The sequence below is a fragment of the Triticum aestivum genome, chromosome 6A, assembly GCF_018294505.1.
Source record: "Triticum aestivum cultivar Chinese Spring chromosome 6A, IWGSC CS RefSeq v2.1, whole genome shotgun sequence".
In the NCBI taxonomy this organism is placed as follows: domain Eukaryota; kingdom Viridiplantae; phylum Streptophyta; class Magnoliopsida; order Poales; family Poaceae; genus Triticum; species Triticum aestivum.
In genome coordinates this window covers 594,078,912-594,101,369 of record NC_057809.1, presented here as the reverse complement: position 1 = coordinate 594,101,369, position 22,458 = coordinate 594,078,912, and the positions used below count along the sequence as shown (strand labels likewise).

General features: G+C 45.0%; 1 protein-coding gene across 1 annotated transcript; it reads right to left on the bottom strand.

The window, feature by feature from the left end:
• Positions 1 to 9,341: 9,341 nt before the first annotated feature.
• LOC123131192 (protein LAZ1 homolog 2) lies at positions 9,342 to 12,927 on the bottom strand. The gene is made up of 9 exons (XM_044550924.1): positions 12,518 to 12,927; positions 12,034 to 12,208; positions 11,847 to 11,903; positions 11,395 to 11,503; positions 10,954 to 11,138; positions 10,779 to 10,867; positions 10,407 to 10,656; positions 10,077 to 10,322; positions 9,342 to 9,982 (listed from the first exon to the last, which is right to left on the bottom strand). Exons 2-9 carry the CDS (start codon positions 12,181 to 12,183, stop codon positions 9,716 to 9,718), a joined length of 1,353 nt encoding a protein of 450 aa, XP_044406859.1. The 5' UTR covers positions 12,184 to 12,208; positions 12,518 to 12,927; the 3' UTR covers positions 9,342 to 9,715.
• Positions 12,928 to 22,458: the final 9,531 nt, after the last annotated feature.

Here is a 22,458-nt window from a genome sequence, read left to right as displayed (position 1 = left end):
CACCTCTTCCAAATGTATATATACTTGAGAATCAATGGAAACCAGGACTGATTGTCCTTTCGCTTTCAATCTCGTTTTACTCTAACATAAATAACACCAATCGGCGGCTTTGGCTTGGTTGAGCATGTTTATGGCAGATGGGTCCCATTCGTTAGGAGTTGACTTGGGAAAAAAACCACCTGGGCACTTTGACAAGTAAAAAACACCATGTTGACATGAGGAGGCTGCTGCCCAACTGCGTCGACACGGTGATGCAGCTCACTAGCAACTTCGAACCGCTCTCCAACATACCGTTCCCGCTGTGGAACTTCACATCGGTGCGGGAGACACCATCCCCGCCGTGTCATTGGAGAGATCCTGCCTGCTCGGGTGGCGTGTATGCCCTCATCGACGTAAACCAGCTGCTCCCGCCGACGACAGGGCACCACCTCTTCGATGGCAATGGGATGCTCCACGCCGTGTCACTGCTGCCATCTTCGTCATCATCGGTATCGTACGTGCATCATGCTGGAATTTTGTCTATTTTGGGCCTAGCCCAATAGCAGTTTCAGAAATTCCTAATAAATCCTAGAGGCCCACGCAGCCCATTTGTGCAAGGCAAGAGGTGGAACAAAAGTTTAGTCCCACATTGCTAGTTTAGAGGGAGTTGGACCTCTTTATAAGGGAGGTTCTTTCCCCACATGTATGAGCATGAGAACAAGAGGGACATCCACGCGCGCTCCTCCTCCGCCGCCCGCCACGCCACGCCTTGCCGGGAATGAGCCGAGCCGATGTCTAAATTTTTGCCACGCACGACGGGTATACGAAAGGTCACGTGGGAGTGGAAACACTACTGGCTTCTTCATCACGGACTCCGACGACGACGTCCACGACCTCCTCGACGACATGGCAGGCGAGGACACCGACCCCATGCTGCTACTGTCCCGTATGTGTTATTCTCCTTTCTGTTAGAGGTCCTGCTGCAGTTCCTTGTTCTAGTATTTGCCCTACATATGTTAGACTCTATTTCATATATGCAACTTGCTATACTGGCTGCTCTAGATGTGTTCCGTTACAGTCCATATATGAAGATGTTGTTTACCTTCTCTTTGTCAAATCGCATGGCTTATTTTGTCACTGTTATATTAGTCATGCTTTATCTAATATTTCTGCTAATAAAATCATTTGGTAAATTGCTCATATTTCCAACAATCCAAAAACCTTATTATAGGCAATTTACCCCGAGTGGTTTTGCTGCTTCCATGAGACCTCCTATGTTTGAGGGTATCCACTATAAGAGGTGGCGCGTGAGAGCAGTCTTATGGTTTCAAACCATGAGTTGCTATGACGCCACTCTCGGCAAACCTGAAGGGGAGCTTGATGCTCAACAGGCACAAGCCTGTCAGAAAATGGATACTCTGTTTAAGGATGCTCTCTTGAGTGTTCTGGGTGAGAACATAGTTGATGCTTATGCATCAATTGATAATGGAAAAGATATGTGGGATGCACTCGAGGCCAAGTTTGGGGTCTCGGATGCTGGCACTAAGCTGTACATCATGGAGCAATTCTATGATTACAGGATGACTGAAGAGCGCTCCGTGGTTGAGCAAGCTCATGAGATACAGTCATTTGCTAGAGAACTTGAGCACTTCGGTTGTATGCTACCGAACAAGTTTGTTGCCGGAGGTATCATCACTAAGCTTCCTCCTTCATGGAGGAACTTTGCTACCTTGCTGAAGCATAAGAGGCAGGAGTTTTCCATCCCGGATCTCATTGACACTCTTGATGTGGAAGAAAAGGCGAGAGCAAAGGACACATGTGCTCGAGGTATTGAGGGAGGATCTAGTGCCAATGTGGTACAGAAGCAGAACTTCCAGTCCCACAAGTTCAAGAACAAGGGCAAGTTTGATGGTAAAGCAAAGTTTGATGGGAAGAACAAGGCTGTGCAACACACAAACTTCAAGAAGAAGAATGGCAAGAAGAAAGGTGCTTGTCATGTGTGTGGGGATCCTGATCATTGGGCTCCTAGTTGCCCTAATCGCTATGACAAGCGTCATCCTGGGAAAGGCGACAAGACCGCTAATGTTGTCATTGGAGACACTGACATGAAGGATGCTGGGTATGGTATATTTCCCACTATTCTTTCAGTATGTCATTCTCCTGACTGGTTGATTGACACGGGTGCTAATGTGCATGTATGTGGTGATATTTCCATGTTTTCGTCTTATCAGACCACAGGGACTTCAACCATGCTGATGGGCAATGGTTCAAGTGCTTCTGTTCGTGGTGTTGGCACGGTCGATCTGAAGTTTACTTCAGGGAAGATCGTGCGGCTGAAGAACGTGCATTATGTCCCCTCCATCAATAAAAATCTTGTTAGTGGATCTCTTCTGTGTAGAGATGGCTACAAGCTTGTCTTTGAGTCGAATAAATTTGTAATATCCAAGTATGGAACCTTTGTTGGTAAAGGCTATGAGTCAGGAGGCTTGTTTCGTTTATCCTTATCAGACGTTTGCAATAAAGTTGTTAATCATATTTGCAACAATAGTGAATCCAATGTGTGGCATTCACATCTTTGTCATGTTAACTTTGGTTGCATGTCGCAACTAGCGAAGTTGAACTTAATCCCTAGTTTCACCACCGTTAAGGGATCTAAGTGTCAAGTGTGTGTGCAAGCTAAGCAACCTCGTAAGTCTCAGACGACTGCGGAAATAAGAAATCTTGCAGCACTAGAGCTCATACATTCAGATCTATGTGAAATGAATGGTGTGTTGACAAAGGTGGAAAGAAATATTTCATGACCTTAATTGATGACTCCACTAGATACTGCCGTGTGTATCTTCCAAAATCTAAGGATGAGGCTTTGGACTTTTTCAAGATCTATAAAGCTGAAGTGGAAAACCAACTTGATCGAAAAATCAAGAGGCTTAGGTCCGACCGTGGTGGAGAGTATTTTTCCAATGAATTTGATGCTTTTTGTGCGGAACATGGTATAATCCATGAGAGGACGCCTCCCTATTCACCTTAGTTAAATGGGGTGGCTGAAAGAAAGAACCATACTCTAACAGATTTGGTTAACGCCATGTTAGACACTTCGGGTCACTCCAATGCATGGTGGGGGGAGGCGATATTGACTGCTTGTCATGTCCTAAACCGAGTTCCCACAAAGAACAAAGAGATAACTCCATTCGAGGAATGGGAGAAGAAAAGGTTAAAACTCTCTTATCTACGAACATGGGGTTGTTTGGCGAAAGTCAATGTTCCAATTCCAAAGAAGCGGAAGCTTGGACCAAAGACTGTGGATTGTGTTTTCCTGGGATATGCTTTTCATAGCATTGGCTATAGATTCTTGGTTGTAAAATCTGAGGTACCCGACATACATGTCGGTACGATCATGGAGTCGAATGATGCGACTTTCTTTGAAGATATCTTTCCCATGAAGGATATGGCTACCTCATCTAATCAGGAGATGCCTAGTTCATCGAATCAGGAACCAGTTACAATTACCGAACCTGCCATTTTGATGGAACACTTTGAAAGTCCTGTGGAGGAGAACAATGAAGTTCCTACTAGGAGCAAGAGACAGAGGACTGCAAAGTCTTTTGGTGATGATTTTCTTGTGTATCTCATAGATGACACTCCCAGTTCTATTTCAGAGGCCTATGCATCTGAAGATGCTGACTACTGGAAGGAAGCAGTTCGTAGCGAGATGGATTCCATCTTGGCGAATGAAACCTGGGAGATAATTGATCGTCCTTATGGGTGCAAACCTATAGGATGCAAATGGGTATTCAAGAAGAAGCTTAGGCCTGATGGTACTATTGAAAAGTACAAGGCTCGGCTCGTGGCTAAGGGTTATATCCAAAAGGAAGGTGAAGACTTCTTTGATACTTACTCACCTGTGGCTCGTCTGACCACTATTCGAGTTCTACTTTCACTAGCTGCCTCGCATGGTCTTCTCGTTCATCAAATGGATGTTAAGACTGCTTTCCTAAATGGAGAGTTGGACGAGGAAATTTATATGGAACAACCAGATGGATTTGTACTAGATGGTCAGGAAGGGAAAGTGTGCAAGTTGCTGAAGTCTTTGTACGGACTCAAGCAAGCACCCAAACAGTGGCATGAGAAGTTTGAAAGAACTTTAACAACCGTAGGCTTTGTTGTAAATGAAGCTGACAAATGTGTGTACTATCGCCATGGTGGGGGCGAGGGAGTTATCATTTGCTTGTATGTTGATGACATACTGATTTTTGGAACAAATCTGAATGTTATTAAGGAGGTCAAGGATTTCCTATCTCGTTGTTTTGAGATGAAGGATTTAAGAGTGGTTGATGTCATTCTGAACATCAAGTTGTTGAGAGACGATGATGGTGGGATTACATTGCTTCAATCTCACTATGTGGAAAAGATCTTTAGTCGCTTTGGCTATAGTGACTGCAAGCCCTCTCCAACACCATATGATGCGAGTGTGTTACTTCGAAAGAATCGAAGAATGGCTAGAGATAAATTGAAATATTCTCAGATTATTGGCTCGCTTATGTACTTAGCAAGTGCTACAAGACCTGACATCCCTTTTGCTGTTAGCAAACTGAGTCGGTCTGTCTCAAAATCAGGAGATGTGCATTGGAAAGCTCTAGAGAGAGTTTTGCGTTATTTGAAAGGCACTGCAAATTATGGAATTCACTACACCGGGCATCCAAAGGTGCTTGAAGGGTATAGTGACTCAAACTGGATCTCAGATGCTGATGAGATAAAGGCCACGAGCGGTTATGTATTCACTCATGGAGGTGGCGCTGTTTCTTGGAAGTCTTGCAAGCAGACCATCTTAACGAGGTCAATAATGGAAGCAGAACTCACAGCAGTAGATACAGCTACGGTTGAAGCGGATTGGCTTCGTCGGCTCTTGAATGACTTGCCGGTTGTTGAGAAACATGTACCGGGTGTCCTTATGAACTGCGACAATCAAACTGTGATCACGAAAGTGAGCAGCTCAAAGGACAACATGAAGTCATCAAGACACGTTCAGAGAAGGTTAAAATCTGTCAGGAAAATGAAAAACTCCAGAGTTATTGCGTTGGATTATATCCAAACGTCTAAAAATCTGGCAGATCCTTTTACCAAGGGTCTATCACGTAATGTGATAGATAATCTATCGAGGGAGATGGGTATGAGACCCACAATATGAGTTGTTCACAGTGGTAACCTATTCTTTGTGATCGGAAATCCCCTGAATTAGATGTGGAAGACAAGCTGTTGGTCAACTGAGAGGAGAGTATCCTTACTATTCACAATACCACTCCATGAAGATGCAATACTCTCCTAATCTGCATGGCAGGTTGATGTATATCTTAATGTGTTCTAAGTGGCTTATTTAAGCAGAGATGTTATCCTGCAGAACATCTTTTGAAGAACACACCTATATGAGTCTGATTGTCAAACGTCGCAATCTATGAGAGTAGGGTTCTCTCTAGTAAACTCATAAAAGGTCACGGAGTATGACGCATAAGCTCCACCCGCGGGGAAGACCCACAGTAGCCACGTATCGGTCAAGGCTTTATGTGAAGCTAGATTCGCAGAAAACTTGCAGTTTAAGGCCCAGTCCACTATTCAAGTTGCTTACTAGTGTAGCATAGAGTTCTAGGTGGAAGTTCAACTTAACAGTCTCCACTGCAGTACCGCTATATAAAACAGTGTTTTGGAATTAAAGGCAAATTTTTGTGTGCCTCTAGGATCTGGTGGGGGATTGCTGGAATTTTGTCTATTTTGGGCATAGCCCAATAGCAGTTTCAGAAATTCCTAATAAATCCTAGAGGCCCACACAGCCCATTTGTGCAAGGCAAGAGGTGGAACAAAAGTTTAGTCCCACATTGCTAGTTTAGAGGAAGTTGGACCTCTTTATAAGGGAGGTTCTTTCTCCACATGTATGAGCATGAGAACAAGAGGGACATCCACGCGCGCTCCTTCTCCGGCGCCCGCCTCGCCACGCCAGGCCAGGCCACGCCACGCCACGTCATGTCACGACACGACGCGCCGCGAGTTGCGGGAATGAGCCGAGCCGATGTCTAAATTTTGCCATGCACGACGGGTATACGAAAGGTCACGTGGGAGTTGAAACGTTTTCTGTAGTGGACACTGAATTCGAATGGCGCGCCTCTTCGGCTGCTGCCTGTTTGCTTTGTCTCCCTTCGTTGCTTCACCTCCCGCCGCAGCCTCTTCGCGTCCTTCTCCTGTGCCTATATAAGAGAGGTCGCTCCTCTCCAGAGAGACACAACAGAAGCTCCTCTTCCTCTCGCCACAAAGTTCCGACCACTGCGCTGCTGCTACGATCTTCCCCATCCCGGCTTGCGGCGTGCACCGCAGGTCGGGACAGTAGGCCTCCGAAACCGCACCTTTTGAGTCATGTACGGGAGAAGGGTGATAAGGTTTTTGGGGAGCGCTCCGCGCGACTACTGGCTTATTCATCACGGACTCCGACGACTACTTCCCCGACGACGACTTCTTCCCCGACGTCCATGACCTCCTCGACGACATGGCAAGTGAGGACACCGACCCCAAGTCCAGCGCTTCTGCTGCTATTGTCCCGTACGTGTTATTCTCCTTTCTGTTAGAGGTCCTGCTGCAGTTCCTTGTTCTAGTATTTTCCCTACATATGTTAGACTCTATTTTATTATGCAACTTGCTATACTGGCTGCTCTAGATGTGTTCAGTTACAATCCATATATGAAGATGTTGTTTACCTTCTCTTTGTCAAATCGCATGGTTTGTTTTGTCGCTGTTATATTAGTCATGCTTTATCTAATATTTCTGCTAATAAAATCATCTGGTAAATTGCTCATATTTCCAACACATTAGTTCATGTGCACCAGTGGGCTCGCGCAGGAGGAGGCACCAAGGCGGTGCGCGTCACCGGCCCGACTGGCTCTCTTCGGCCTATGAGGCTGCCGTCGGTGGCGTGGATGCGAGCCATGGCGCCGGCACCGCGAACGCCGGGTTCGTCTACTTCGACGGCCGACTCCTCAGGCTCTTCGAGGATGACCTGGCATATCATACACATGTCGTCGAAGGCGGGGCAATTGCCTTCTGTCCCCCTTCCTCCGGGCGAGTGTTGGTCGCCGTTGGGGGCCCCTGCCATTGATCGTCGTATTGGGGGGAGAAGAGACAGGGGTGGCGACGGTTCAATCTAGATCGAGGACAACAACGACATAGCGTCGCGGTTGGAAAAAGTCCAAAACAAACCTTAAACTTGTAGGCAAAAGCTAAATCAAACCCTGAACTTTGAATATCAGAAATGGCACTTTGAACTTATCAATCCCGGTCTATTTTGAACCTTGAGAGTGTTTAGCTTATATTCGCTGAGTTGGGCCGGTCGATTAGTGCAGTCGTTCGCACCACTCATGCATAGCTGTGTGTTCGCTCGCTCTGCTCTATTTTTTTCCTTTAGCTTTTCTTTGATTTTTCATCAGTTTCCTTCGGTTTTCTTTTTTCCTTCACTGGGTTTTTTTCCTTCGTTATACTTTACGTATTCACTGTTTTTTTATTTTCTTTCTTTCTTCCTTATGTTTTTGGTTTTCTTTTGTTTCTTTCTTGATTTTCTTTGCCAGTTTTAATTGGTTTTGATTTTTCAACATGTCTACTTTTCCTCAGTATACAATGTACATTTTTAACGCACACGTGTAATATTTTTTAATAAACTTTGGACATTTTTCAAATACATTATGTATATATTTTTTAAACTGCATGGTTTTAGCACTTTTTTGAATACACGGCATTTGTTTTGAAATATACATTGTACATTTCTTAATGACAATAAACATATTTTTAACTTCCCTAAAATACTTCCTAAAAAACTACCATATAAACATATTTTTAATGAGCTTTGAACATTTTTCAAATACATTATAAAGAAAGCAATACATGTTTCAAAATATACATTGTAAAAAATACATGTTTTCAGCATTTTTTTGAATACACGGTAACATTTTTCGAAATAGACGTTTTACATTTTCATAATGACAATAAAACATGTTTTTAAACTTCCCTAAAAAAATTCTTCCAAAAAAATTCCCTAAAAAACATGGTAAACCTTTTAAAATTTCCTCAAAAAAGCAAAACATTCCTTAAAAAAATTGTGAACAATTTTGAAATGCCGAGTTTTCCAAAACACAAATAATTTACGAAATTACAAAATTAATTATTTGAAAAATGTGACACAATTTGTGAAAATCCGAAACATTATTATAGCATGTGAAAAACTGTTGGAATTCTGAATTTTTTGACAAATGTGATTTTTTAAAATTGCATACAGTTTTTAAAAATGTGAATAGAATTTCAGAATTCCAAACATTAAAAAAAACACAGGAGGAAATTGAATTTGTTCCACAAATAGAAAATAGGAACTTTTTTTGACTTCTCAACAATTTTAGAAATGTGCAACATTTTTTAAACTTCACAAATTGTTGTTGTGGTATTGTGGACCGGCCTAAATTCTCGTACGTGAGAGTATCAGGTTATCCCGATCGGGATTGTATTATTCCCAGTGTGCCAAGCAGGTCTAGGGTCCAAAATAGACCGGGATTACAAGTTTAGAGTGCCAATTTTTGGGTTAAAAATTAAGTGTTGATTTAACTTTCTTGTACAACTTCAAGATTTGTTTTGGACTTTTCCCATCGCGGCAGGGCGGATCCGGAGGTGACGGAAGAAGGCAAAGCGTGTCGCACGGAGGAAGGTGGAGCAGGCCCGGGGATAGGGAAGAAGGGAGGGCATCAGCGTGGGACTGAATCGAGCCGCCACCATCCTCTATCATAAATGTGCGGGCCAGGACTAGTCAAAGCGCCTGGGAGGGATGCAATCCAGGACTAGTCAAAGGGAAGAATATCATAAGGAAACCAATATTTAATAAAAACTTCATGGAAATCATATTTTAAAGTTTTGAAAAAATCTGAAAAATCTGGGATATGTATTAAGAGGGTGATTTATTGGCACACAAAATTTCAGGTTGAAACAAATTATGAGATGTGAGCTATGAAAAAGACATCATCCTCTTAACCTCCCATATCTTTTTAAGAATTTTTTGAAATTCTCGTGATTTTCATCGGTTTCCACCGAATGTTGGTATTGTACGATAATCTAAATTGGCCTTTTTCTGCCAAGCCAGCTTAAACAAGACCCATCTGTCATAAACGCTCTAATCCGCCGATCGGTGGTTTACTCAAAAATAAATAAATTATCAGCCATGGTGCTTTCTGTAAAAAAGAAATGTAAACTTATGTTTTCTAATAACCTAGCCCTTAGTGTGGTGGTTAGTTGCAATTTGCTCAGTTAATTTGGTACTAGTACTACTACTACATTACAACATTGACTCAGAAACAAAGTTGAGAGAATATATGATCAAAGGAACTTGTTGTATTTGTGCAGGGAAAGCATAGACCAAAGACACGTAGCATCCCAGATGGGGCTTGAGCCAGCCACACAGCTTCATGGCTTCAACACTCGATCCGTTTCGGGCTTTCGGCAACAATATCGACGCGAGGCTTGATCCCTGGTGAGCCCGGGATACAACCGTCCTCCTAACCATCCAGCCACTAGTTGGTTCTTGATTTTCAGGATAACAGTTGGTATCATGGTGCACAGATGCATCACCACCGTTTTACTCAGTTTCCTTTTTCGAATCGCGGAAGCAGAAGCGCACCGTGTTCTCAAGGACCAGTTCCTCTTGCACTCCTCTTATTATCATCTTTTATTCTTTTGATTTCAACCTCTCCATAGATCCGCTGCCATCGCCCTTGTCTTTCACCCTTGTTTCGACCTTCACCTCCGCATCAACCGCGACAGCTTCGCCGTTGTCCACTACATTCTCGGTGACACGCTCCTCCACCTCGATGTCGGGTTTCTTCTTGTCCTCCGGCTTCAGCGAGACGTGGTGGAAGGTTTCCTGGATCTTCCCGACGCCTTTCTCCACAGGCTCCATTGCCTGTGAGATGGTCAGGGCCACATCCTTGACGACCTACAAAATAAGTAAGAAGCAAGTAATCTGTCAGAAAACCAAGGATTCAGGTTCTTCAACCTCGAAATTCCAATGCGTGTCGCGGGCACTTTACATGGTGGCCACCACCCAGAACGACATCCTCAACGCTCTCTCTGATGCTTGTTCCTGGAGTCTTGACATTTGTCTCTTTTTGCTCCACGATAGCTGGCACGGCATTGCTGCCATCATCGACATCGACCCTCAACTCCATTTTGCTCTCCTCATGGGCCACCTCCCTGTGCTCACGGTCATGGACCGGGATGTGCTGGTACGGCTCCACCCCGAAGACAAAAGCATGTGTGATGGCCGCGATAGCCATCTAAGAGAAAGCAATTTCGCTTTACTGCAGCAACAGAAGGCCAAGGATGGTTCTCAATCAAACTTACAAGATTTGCCTATTTACCTCGATACAAATCAGAAAGTCTTGAATCCCATTTTGCACCTTGCCCTCCTTAGGCAGGAGCCCCGTATGGCAGATGATTGTGATTCCGATTCCCTGCCACCAAGTGGCGAATACAATGGCCTTGAAACTTATGAACTTGGCTAGCGGCCTTATTTCCTGCAGCCTTTCATGCGTTGCATTGTAAAATTTCACCAGACAGTACAGTGCCCATGTCTGGCTGAAATTTATGACAAGAGCGATGTAAGGGTATCTGCGTATTAGAGCATGACATGCTTTTAGTGAAAACGAGTTGACCTCCTCTCCCGTTTCGTAAATTCAGACATCTCAACGTTGTAGATATCAAAACGAGATACAAAGATATGAGATGGTTACCCATAGTTCCACTTGAATTCACCATCTCCATATGCTCCAAAAAGCTCCAAGATAAATGCCAAGAAAGCACAGAATGTCTTCAGAATCATCTGAAATGATGTTAAGGAAGGAGATATCATCCACGTCGTTATTGACCAGTTTCAGGTGAGAACATTACTAAAAATGTGCAACTTACATATTGCACAAGGCCGAATTTTATAATTGTGTATAAGCTCTCCCCCATTGCATTAGGATCGCAAAAGAAGTCGCACAGTCTACTTTGATTACGATTTTTTGCCTTCTCTTGACTCTCAAGCAACTGTTCACTTAGCTCTTCCATTCTTTCTTTTTCAAGCAGGCCAACAACCTGCCGTTCTCCCCCTGAAAGAGTCAAGCTTTCAATTTCCCAAATACTTAATACAGTACGGTATCATGAATTTGGACAACTGAATCAGAGAGGTGCTGTAGTTAATTTTTAAATATATTTAATTAACCAAAATTTGCTCCATAACCTGCAAACATGTATAGGATGCAATGTCCATGCAATTTACTCCTGTTTATTATGGAAAATTTACAATGATTTCTCACATATTATTTGGGTCCATTCCTGTGGTCACATAGAAGAAAATAAGATTACCCAGGCATGCAACCAAGTATCGTCCAAAGGCATACAAAGCAAATGCTTCATAACAATTCCGCAATATATCACAGGCCAAGGAGAATTCCGAATGCCACAGCGATATTATCTGGGGAAAAGAAATCAAATATCAAAAAGTGGGATAACCATACAGGTCAACAGTTCAATATGAAAATGGAATAGAATCTTCAGGAGGCAAAAATCAAATGCTCAAAGCAACCATGATACGGTGGTTTTTCTTACAAGTTCATGATTCTATTATATAACTGATCTTTCTTAACACTTCCAACATTTTGATATGAAAATGAGAGTAGCTATTTTTTCTAAAGCCAGCAATTCCATAGCACATTCAGCATTCGTTTTGCTCGCTTTTACATATCTACTGTGGGTGCATTGTATCCCTAGAGTTATTCAAGTTCAACCAAATCCAACAAGTTTGGGCTCAAACTTACAGATTCAGACGCATATACAGGCACCATAAACAAGACAGCTATGATCCATTTCTGCTCCTGCAGAACTCTCAGCAAGATAAACTTGTTCAATCAGAACAACGGCAAGCTATAAATAATGGCTACACTGGAGACATTTGGTCCACCAGCAGAAAGAGGGGATACTGTGACATGAACCCGCCGCACTCACCGAAGGGTTTCTGTAGGATCTAAGGTGCTGCAGTATGAGCCAGAGCGAGATGAGCAGCGCGACGAGCACGAACCCGGCTCCGATGAGCACCGCCGGGGTGTGGAGGTTCCTGTAGAACCCCTGGAAGCTAGAGGATCCATTCGATGTCATTGGTTCATCCCACGTGCACTGATCCCTGAAACAAAGTTCAATTTGATCTGACACTCTGTTCTCAAATGAAGAATTTGTTACTCAAAAATGCATGAGGATAGAAACTTTAAACTGATTCTGACTGCCCCATTGTCGTCGTCAGTCTCTGTCAAATCAGATTTGCTGAATGAATGGATAGGTGGCTTTGTTCCGAATTGCGAGTCAATTAATCACTAATATATGTATATCGATATGAGGCTTCGGTCCAGAAGAAATGAAAAATGATATCGCAATGAGATTCAGAGTATGACATTCGGAGAAGCAAAAACAGAGCACATGAGAAAGCGAAATTTACCGAGGAAGAACCTGGCACACAGTTCCTGGGAGCGCACTGTGACCACGATGGGATCAGTAAGGGGTAAGGGACTGGTGGCACCGCCGCAGGAACCGCTCCGGCTTGCCGTCGAAGTCACCCCACCGACGGCCGCGCCCCCTCAGTCCACCGTCCCCGCACTCCCTCAAGCGGCCGCCGTCCTACTGTCCCAGGAGAGAGATGGCGCAGGCTCACGGTGAGAGATGAAGTAGGTACCTCACGTCCGGCGCCCGCCGCCGCCGCCGCGAGAGGAGAGACGAGATGGGAAGTTTGCTCGGGGGAGAGGGGGTCAGCGAGGGATTCCCCTGTCCCCGGCTGGAGATGCAGCCATGCAGCGCGCGGCGTCGCCCGCCCTCCACGTGTCCGGGGCGCAGCGCACGCGGCGGCTTCCCGTGGGCTGCAGGCAACTGGAGAACGATCTGATTCATCCGTCCGGCCGATCCGGCGCGCGGCGTCGTCGGACGCCTCGGCCTCCAACCACGTGTCCCCCCCGGCTCCATGTGCTTCCGTTTCTCCCTTTTTTCGTGCACGACTCGTCATCTCCGCCGCTTCCCTCTTCTCTTCGCGAGTCAAAACCTTTTCTCACTTTTTTTTTATGGATGGATGTGTATTTTTTCAACATAGTAGAGACACATACGCTTATATATATACACGCAGGCTTATATATACACGCAGGTAGCAGGGTATTGCGAAAGGTGCAAAGGTGTGCCGTGGTGCGGGCGGCAGAGTGCAAGCACGCGTGGTGGTGGTGGTGGTGGCACCGGGGCATGTTGTGGGTTGGTGGTGTTGCGTGGACTGGTCTAGGTCCGTGGGCGGTGCTCCGGTTGAGCGAGGCATATGGCTCACTCGGCTGACGTGGTCGATGAGTTGCGTAGTTTGTTGCTCGTCCGTGATGGTCACTAGTAGAAAACAGGGCTTTGGTCCAAGCCGGGTCAGCCGATTAGTCCCGGTTCAGTCAAGAACCGAGACTAATGTGAGCATTTATCCCGATTCGTGCGGTTAAGGCATTAGTTTCGGTTCACCTGGACCCTTTAGTCCCTTTAGTCCCGGTTCATCTGGGCCCTTTAGTCCCGGTTCGTGTCACTTTGAAAATTAAAAAAAATTCAAAAAAAAATTTAAAAAAAAATCTTAAAATTTCCTTTAGTCCCGCTTGGGGTCGGTACTAAAGGTGGAGTTTCACGTGGCCGCGCCCTTTAGTCCCAGTTCTGGATTGAACCGGGACTAAAGGGGAGAGGCATTAGTACCGACCCTTTAGTCCCGGTTCGAAAACCGGGACTAAAGGGCCTTACCAACCGGGACAAAAGCCCCTTTTTCTACTAGTGGGTGCTACTTGTGCGGCAGGAGCACTAAGTGTTGCACACTCGTTTTGGCTCGAGTTGTGTCGACATCGACTTGGGCAGTCCTCAGTGGTGATGTGTGGCCCACTGCCCTTCTACTCGCTTTAGTGTGGTCCACCATTGAAGGATACAGATGTAGTCGTGGTTCAGTTCGAAGGTTCATAGGCTCACATTGGCTAGCCCCCCTACTCGGGGTTTGTTGAGGTGGAGAGGAATAAGACTCTAGATGAAAGCTTTAATTTGTTTCTCCAATGATCGTTATTGATGATATGATGGGGCTCGAGGGCATCCTTCACCTCCTTGGAGGCACTGTCGATCCTCAACACTGGGGCGCGTCCACTCCGAGTGGGAGCGGTGGTGGTGGTTGTTGGCTTGTCCGAATCATTACCCAAGGTTCGGTGGGGAGGTCGAGTGTGGGTCTAGGCGAAATCTTTGGGGTTGAAAGGGTCGACGCCGGTGACGATGGCGTCCACAGACGTCGTTTCCATCTTAATAGGCATTTCCGAAGACCTCGCTCTTGTTCTCTCTGGATGGTCGTCATGTTAGGTGGTGTTGGCTGGTTTTTGTAAAAAAAATGTGAGTATTTATAGTCTTCCAAATGCACCAGATAGCACATGTACATGCAGATTAAGATCTGGATGGTTTTTATTAGCAAGCCAGGATCTGGCATTGGATAGGAAATATGTGCCTAAGGTTTCTCCAAAAAAGGTTGAAAGTAAATCCTAGACTTTTTTTGCAACCACACATTCAAACAAAAGATGCATTATGGTTTTCTGCTCAACAAAAAATACAAAATCTAATAGTTTACCGATCTTCCTTTTTTCCTATATAATGTCTATCATGAGTTTGTTGTGGGATAATAACCACAGGAAGACTTGGTTAATCCATGTATTTAGTCTGGTATTAGGCAGATTCAGTGGTTGATACTAGACACTCTAAATAAATGGCAAAGTCTACTCAAGAGGAACATCCCGAAAAAGCAAAAGCTCTTTCCCAGATGATTTCCCATCAGATAGATCTCCCTCATCTGCTGCTGACGGGGTGATATAGTATGATTTGAGGACTGAAGGTGCTCTCAATTAGACCCTCCTCTCCCAGATGTCCATGTTTGGTAAAATCCCATGGTCCGTGCATCACGCGAACAATGGTGATATCTCCCATCCATGGCCTTGATAGCTTGGGATCAGAAGATAACGTCCCTCAGCCACATCACTCAGCTAGAGCTGGTGAATTCAGCAGTTCAATCTTCTCTAAAGAAGACCAAGATGGTGTCTACACGTCATCGTATTGTGATCCTGAATAGCTTCAGTGACGTGGATGTTTTCTGATGATGGCATTGAGTGGTAGCATCTCCGGGCGCTCATAAAATGCTAGTTGTTTGCTATGTATGGAATGATCAACTCTATCATGCATCTGTTATTCTCTTGTTTTTTTTTCCTTTTAAAACTACTAGCTTGTAATAATAACTGAAATTGGTGGTTTCACTTTTAATGAAATCGGGAGGGCTTTGCACCCTCCTAATGATGTAAAAAATGTAACAATACTATTTGCATAGGAGATAAGAACAATAAACAATCCAATCATCACTAAAATAAATAGCCCTTTTTCTGATAAACGCAAAAGTCTTGTGCTTCAACACATTTATAGAAAGAAGAGTTTGCACATGTATTGATGCTCGCCATCACCCATAGCCTAGTCTCCGGCCCGATCATGTCAAGGAGGTGAGTAAAGCTGAGTTGAGTGTTGTCAAAGATGACCGCATTGTGATTATTCCAGACGCACCATGCCACCAACATGATAACCGAGAACTTTCCTTTTTGAGATGACGTCTAGACGATGCCACCAATCAATGTATTGAGATTTTTCAAAAGGATCTTAGAATCTTGTAATGTAGAATGTCTACGGAAGTCAAAGTAACCGACAAATCAATGATAGGTAGCACATTTATTGTTATCGGGAAGTGTACAAGGTAATACTACTTGTTTCGCAATGGGTTAATTTATTCTTGCTGTAAAACCACAATGCTCACATAAAGGGGTCTTTGTGGTTAGATCGTTCATTGATTGATCGATGGAGTCAAGGGTATAGGCAAAGAAAACATTGGTAGTGTGCTCACTATGTGTTTGTCGAGTGGCTAGAATGATGTGTCAGGGTTATCTATTTTCTCTCTCCTCTAATTAATGCCTAACATATGACTTTCGTATTTCAAGATTGAAATGACATGCAAAATTGACAAAGCAAGCATATGGAATTTTTTTAGCTAGTGACATCAGGAGAGGGTGATTACGATTGGTCCTGCAAGTGGTTTGTTGTCTTTGGTTGGCCTTTGATATTCAACATAGTTAGTTGGCATTTGATATTCAACCTAGTTAGTTGGCCTTTGATACTCAACCTCGTTCTCCTCCTCTATATACAAAATATTCATCCACAAAAATGTGACAAATCCACTAGCTATTCTGCATTCTTTTCCCATTCTTTTATGTGTTTTTATCATGATCACTCTATTTTTCTTTCTAAATATAGCAGAGTAGTAGGAACATATGGGGGATAGAAACTCTTTTAAGTTAGTTTGTAGTGGTTCATAAACTCGCCACACTTATTTTTTCAATTATTGGTCATATATATACACGTCAATTATTCATAGTGACTAGAATCATATTTTTAACTAGTTTCTATTATATTAGAACAATCACCCTGACTACACATGTAAATTTTAAACATAAATGTATATAACTTATGTAGGGCTGCACTAGTTAGCTTAGAGAATCTCCAACGGAGACCCTCAAACCGTCAGCATACGTCCGGACCGCGGAAGCCATCCAACGCGAGCATGTATCGATCCACAGGGCGGTTTGGTCGTATCTTCTGCGAACCAGAGGCAAACGTGTGTGGGGGGGGGGGCTTTGCGGGCGTCTGAACCGCTACCACGCCCGCTTCTAACCGCCCTGGCCCACCCAAACCCCTCCCTCGCCCCACCCGCTTCCCGCCTGAAAAGATCAGCGCCACTCTAGAGCGTCAGTGCCCGCATTCATGCCTGGCCAGAGCGGACACGACCGCTCACTAGCGCCGGCATTGAAGGGACATGCCGGCCGAGAGAGCACCGCTTCCCGATGCACACGACTGCACGGCATTCAAATGACACGACAGTCGTCCATCTATATGTCTGCTTCCCACATTAATGACACGCGGTTGCTGAGGCGGCTACTCCGGTGCAACCCGTCCGTCCCTCTGCCACCCGCCATTGCTATACCAACTGCTATCCCGGCCATAGCCGTAGTCGTCCACCTCTGATCCCTCTCTGCACTACTCCCACCATGGATTCCTCGCGCGCCAAAGCTCTCTGAGACGGGCTAACGCCGGAGCAGAAGAAGGAGATGGCCGCTATTGCTGCCGGCTGGCAGGACATCAGACAGTAGGAGGAGGTGACGTCCCAATGGAGGACGTCGCCTACGACGAACCAGCACCAGTCTCCTCGTCCGCGCAAGTCTCCTCGTCCGCGCAAGCCTCCTCGTCCACGCCACCCTCGCTGGCACATTGCACCATGACCATCGGCAAGGCCCATGCCCATTACATGGAAATGGTGGGGGAGGAGCAGTTCTGGGAGGCGCAGGCCAACGTTGCTTACAACCACCAACTCCTGGAGGAGCACCTACAGGCGGAGGAGTAGCTCGCCGCCGGCAGGGTGATCGTGCCGAATGCGGACCTGGCGGAGCAGGCGGTGCCGCTCGACTCCTATCGCTTCGCCCGCGAGATCCGGCTCACCCGCTGGTGGTACCGTCAGCGGGCGGCAGAACTAGCGGTTGCCTACAAGGAGTGGGACGAGGTGGCGAACGAGGTGTTCGGCGCGACTGATGACGAGTACGACATCGCCGGCTCCGCCAAGGCCGCGGCCCGCCACCACGACCACGAAGGCCACCGCTCCCCCTTCCCGTCGACGCCAAACTTGATGGGTTGAGCAACGTCGGCCGATTAGTCGCTTGGTGACGACATGGAGGCGGACAACTTCAGTTACCGGGGCTCAGAAGGCAGAGCTGGAGATGGCGAAGCTTCAACTTTTGGGGCTCATGGCCGGAGATGGGGAACGGGCACCAACGGTCTTTTAGTTTAGGCATTATACCTCTAGAGTCAGACGAGCACTGCTTTTAGTTGAACTATGTCCAAAATGTAATGAATTCCATTGTGTTTATAGGAAATCTAATGAAAATCCACCGTGTTTGCATGAACTTCTTTCGTTTTGTATGAAAATCCGGCTGTGTTTGCAAGAATTTCGTCCGGTTGTTTGGATAGTGTTTGCAATATTTGCGGACAGATTGGATGGTGGCCTCCTATATCTGTCTCCGCGGACGGATGCGGGAGAAAATTTGCGGGTCTCCATTGAATATGCCCTTAGCCAGGCTATATGCCATGTGACACACACACACAATCAAAAAGTTTGGTCAATCTCCTCTAGATGGAAAGCAATAACTATGGGGCACATAAATTTGTTTTTTTCTTTTCACAATTTGTTTGAACGTGTTAGTGAATACTAGTAACACGAACCACTGGGTCATCAAGCAACTATAAGCCCCGGATATATGGGACGGCATTCAATTAACGTATTGGAAAAATTGGCAGAACTTCGTTTCGCCCTGCATTGAAGGATAATTTTGCGTATGTTCTTTATTGATAACTAGTAAACATGCCCGTGTGTTGCAACGGGAGGAAAAAAGCCCTCTTATACACACACTCAACAACATCAGCAAATCCCTTCAAATCTTTCACGATGTCGTACAAGAAATAACAAGATATGTGGTGTTGCGTACAAAGATAAACATGGGACGATTTTGGAAGTGTATTGAAGGTGTGTGTGGTTTACATAAAACTCGTATCTGCAGTTTAATGTACGTCATCGTATATGGGTTGGTTATTGTGCGCTGGATGAAATAAAGAGGATGATTATGTGCCTGTTGTAATCTTTAGCATATGTTAGCTGGTACGAATGAACATACCATATGATGCCAGTAATAGCTTTTGTGAGAGCATCAGACTATCTTATCTAGTAATTTTAAATGGGTAGGAAACATATACAATAGGCATTTTTAAAACACCTATACCCCTCTGTAAAGAAATATAAGAGCGTTTAGGTCACTACAATTAAGGATGCATCCTAGCTAAACATAATTCTATAAATGATTAACATGCAAGATAATAACATATTTGAAATCTACATATTTTTCTAAGTGACTTTCATACGTGACATATTACACTTAGAGTTAAGGTTGGAAGATATAAATATTTTAATAAGTAGTTGAGTCCATAAAAAACAGACAATGTTAAACAGAGAGTAGCTGAGCCGAAATTACAATAGTATGCAGCCTATCTGCTAAGCCACGCTTGGGCGAGGCGGCTCTATCGTACGCCAGCCAAAATTTAGAGACGAGGCGGCTCCATCCTATGCCAGCCAAAATTTAGAGGGAAAAGAGGTGGCTCTGTCCTATGCCAGCCAAAATTCAGAGGGAAAACGAGAAAAGGCGAGGCGGCTCTATCCTACATGAGCCAAAATTCAAAGGGAAAAGAGGCGGCTCTATCCTATGCCAGACAGAATTTGGAGGGAAAAGTGAGAAAAATGGGGGAGAAGCTGGGATCGGACTCGGATCTTCACGGTGGAAGTCCGACGCTCTAGCCACTGGAATAGCAGTGCCCTTGTTAATTTTGAGCAGATAAATATATGTGAACCATTGTGAAGACCGGTGACTTAAAAAAATCAAAACATCTTTTCACTTAGTGGTGGCATTGGGTGTAATTTGTGTCAATTATAAGGGCAATTCTACAACAGACTGGTAGAAGCAATAGCCTCTTTAGTACAAAAAATGCTCGTGCGTTGCACCGGGCAAAATATTAAATATAACTTGCTCCATGTGCCATTATGAAACACCTTTTTAATCCAATTTTTGCAAATGTCAGAAATAAGGTTACCCATTACAATAGATATCAGCCTAAGCTCATCACATGTTGCCTTCACTCTTTTTCTATAATTGACTGTCAATTTCACATCTACTCTATTTTTGCAGCAGTACTCCTTGATGGCTTTCGTCAACAGCTCAACAGTTTGGAAAACTTGACCAACATGAAATTTGGGACAATGTAGATCCTCTGTTCCGAATGCCTTGAACTTCATGAATACCTATTCATCATCAGAATCTGGTGCCCATAAGTCATCACCCTCTGATTCATATAACTCATCTTCAAGATCATGTGCTGCTGCTTTATCTCCATCTTTCTCAGTTGCTTTCACCGATTCTTTTTATTTTTGAACCTTCTGCTTCCATTTATCTTCTTTCTTCTTCTTTATCTCTATAGGCTCATCCATGTCTACATTATCAACATATAAATCATCATCACCATCACTTATGTCATAGTCACTGTCCACTATGGCTCCAGGATCAAAGTCAGAGTCATCTGAATCACTATCAGCTTCTTCCATGTCTTGAGGTGTGCAATTCTGTCTGGTTTTCCTTTTGCACACTCCTGATGTTCCTCCTTCATTACTTCCATGTTGTTGTGTTTCCTGCATTATAGCTTCATCTTCGACATTTTCATCATGGTTACCAAAAGAACACTTCCTTCTTGCAAACACATAATTGCTCACATCAACATCTGAGCTCTCAGGACACACAACTTGTATAGGCATTGGGATTGCTTCACCTTGATGCTCTGCACCTTCAGGGAGATGACCATATGTCTCTGCATTTACAACCACACTGCTTTCTGCATGATCAACTCTTGTCTTAGAAGGACTAAACACTGGAGGTAGCTGGCTTCTTGCGAAATTGAACACATCATCATCATTCAAGTTTGAATTCAATCTGTCTTCATGGTCTAAGAACAGACTAAATGAGTGGTGACCAAGTTCAACAAAGGTAATCATCTGGTCTGTGTCTGCATCTCCTCTAATTTCTCTCAAGCCATTCCTCTGCATGGATAGGATTGGAATGCAGTAGCACACCTTCAGCCTGCCTACCATCTCCCAACCAATCTCCTCAACTAGGTGATCAACCATGATCGGAGACCATGTTACTGTATCATATTCATCATACCATAGCACATGCCCATTGACATAAGAATTCTTGCTACCTTTGCCAAGGAAATATCCACCATGGTTAAATTGAACGAAGAATTTGCTAGTGCGTGTGATCCTACAAACATGAAAACAGAGTACAAATGTGTCAAGATACGCTACAAGTAACCACCTTTGCTAACCTGAGACCTTAACAGTATGTACAAAATTCATGGAAATGATCATTCAAACATCTAAACCGCCTACAATTGCATCATAATGCCCTACAAATAAGCACATGCCATAACCCGCAAATTGTCACGCAAAAACCCACACCAAACCCCCAATTTGCCAGCCTAAAACCCTGTCTTAATCTTGCAAAATCAAGCGCGCAAAACTGTCCTCCTAACTCCATATGCGCAATGCGAACCCCTAAATCGCGGAATCAGAGACTACAAATAGAAATCAAGGCACATGTACGTGGGGCTTACCGTAGTTCGGTGGAGGAGCACCATTTGGTCGACGAACAGGTGCCATCCCAAGGAGATGCGGCGCCCCTCCGCCACCCACAAGATGCGACGCACCTCCGCAATGACTCCGACCTTTCCACAACCTCTATCATTGGAGATAGTGTGGTGCCGCCGACAATCGTCTGTCCTACCACTGCTCTTCTCCTCCCCCATTATGATCGCAGCCGAAAAGGCAAGGCTCTTTCAACGAAACCCAAGCGAACCAGGGGTTATTGTGCAAAAATACCGCGCAACTGCCTGCTTAATGCCACCCGACGTCTCTGATTGGTCAACACATGGTCAAACTGAGCGGCGATGGGTGACATATGGGGAACAGTGACTATACAAACACGTCATGTCGTATTCGGTGACCGTATTGGCCGCATTTTTAAGTACAATGACCAAAGCGAGCTTTCTTCGCAAGTTTAGTGACTGCTAGTGCATTTTACTCAAACCAAAAGGTTCTTTACTAGTTGAACCGGAAAGAATCAACCTAAATGCTCACCTCATCTCTGCTCTGTGGCTAGGGGATGGGCGCCTTATACCCCTTGAGGCTGGCACGAGGCAGCTCAGGGCCTGTGCCGCTCGAACCACTTCCCACGCTCCATGGAGGGCGACCGCCTGATCTCCTTGCTGTTGTCAAGGAAGGGAATGTACTCCCTCATGCTCGCAGGGCAGGCCGGGAAGTTTCCAATCTGCGAACCCTATTGCCGCCGCTGCCGCTTGTGTTGCCAGGCTCCTGCGGCGCGCCCTTGTCGGTGGCCAGATCGATTTTGTTGACGACGGTGCCGATGTCAAAGTCGCCCCGCATAGCACAGTCCTCACTGATTATGTCGAGGCGGGCAGGAAGAGGAGGGGCCGATGACGAGAGGGAAGGCGGTGGTGGTGGCGATGGAGTTCACACTGGAGGCGGTGATGAGGCATTGGGAGTAGATGAAACGGGTAGAGCAGCTGCGGGGACTAGGATTAGGGATGGGTCGAAGGAGATGTGGGAGTTGTGCGAGATGATGATGGAAGGGGTGCGGGATGAGATGCGGGAAC

Coding starts and splice junctions, on each gene's coding strand:
- LOC123131192 (XM_044550924.1), bottom strand. CDS start 12,183: ATGACATCGAATGGATCCTCTAGCTTCCAGGGGTTCTACAGGAACCTC. Junction 11,904..12,033: donor GATCCTACAGAAACCCTTCG/GTGAGTGCGGCG, acceptor AGAGTTCTGCAG/GAGCAGAAATGGATCATAGC. Junction 11,504..11,846: donor CTGTATATGCGTCTGAATCT/GTAAGTTTGAGC, acceptor TCTTTTCCCCAG/ATAATATCGCTGTGGCATTC.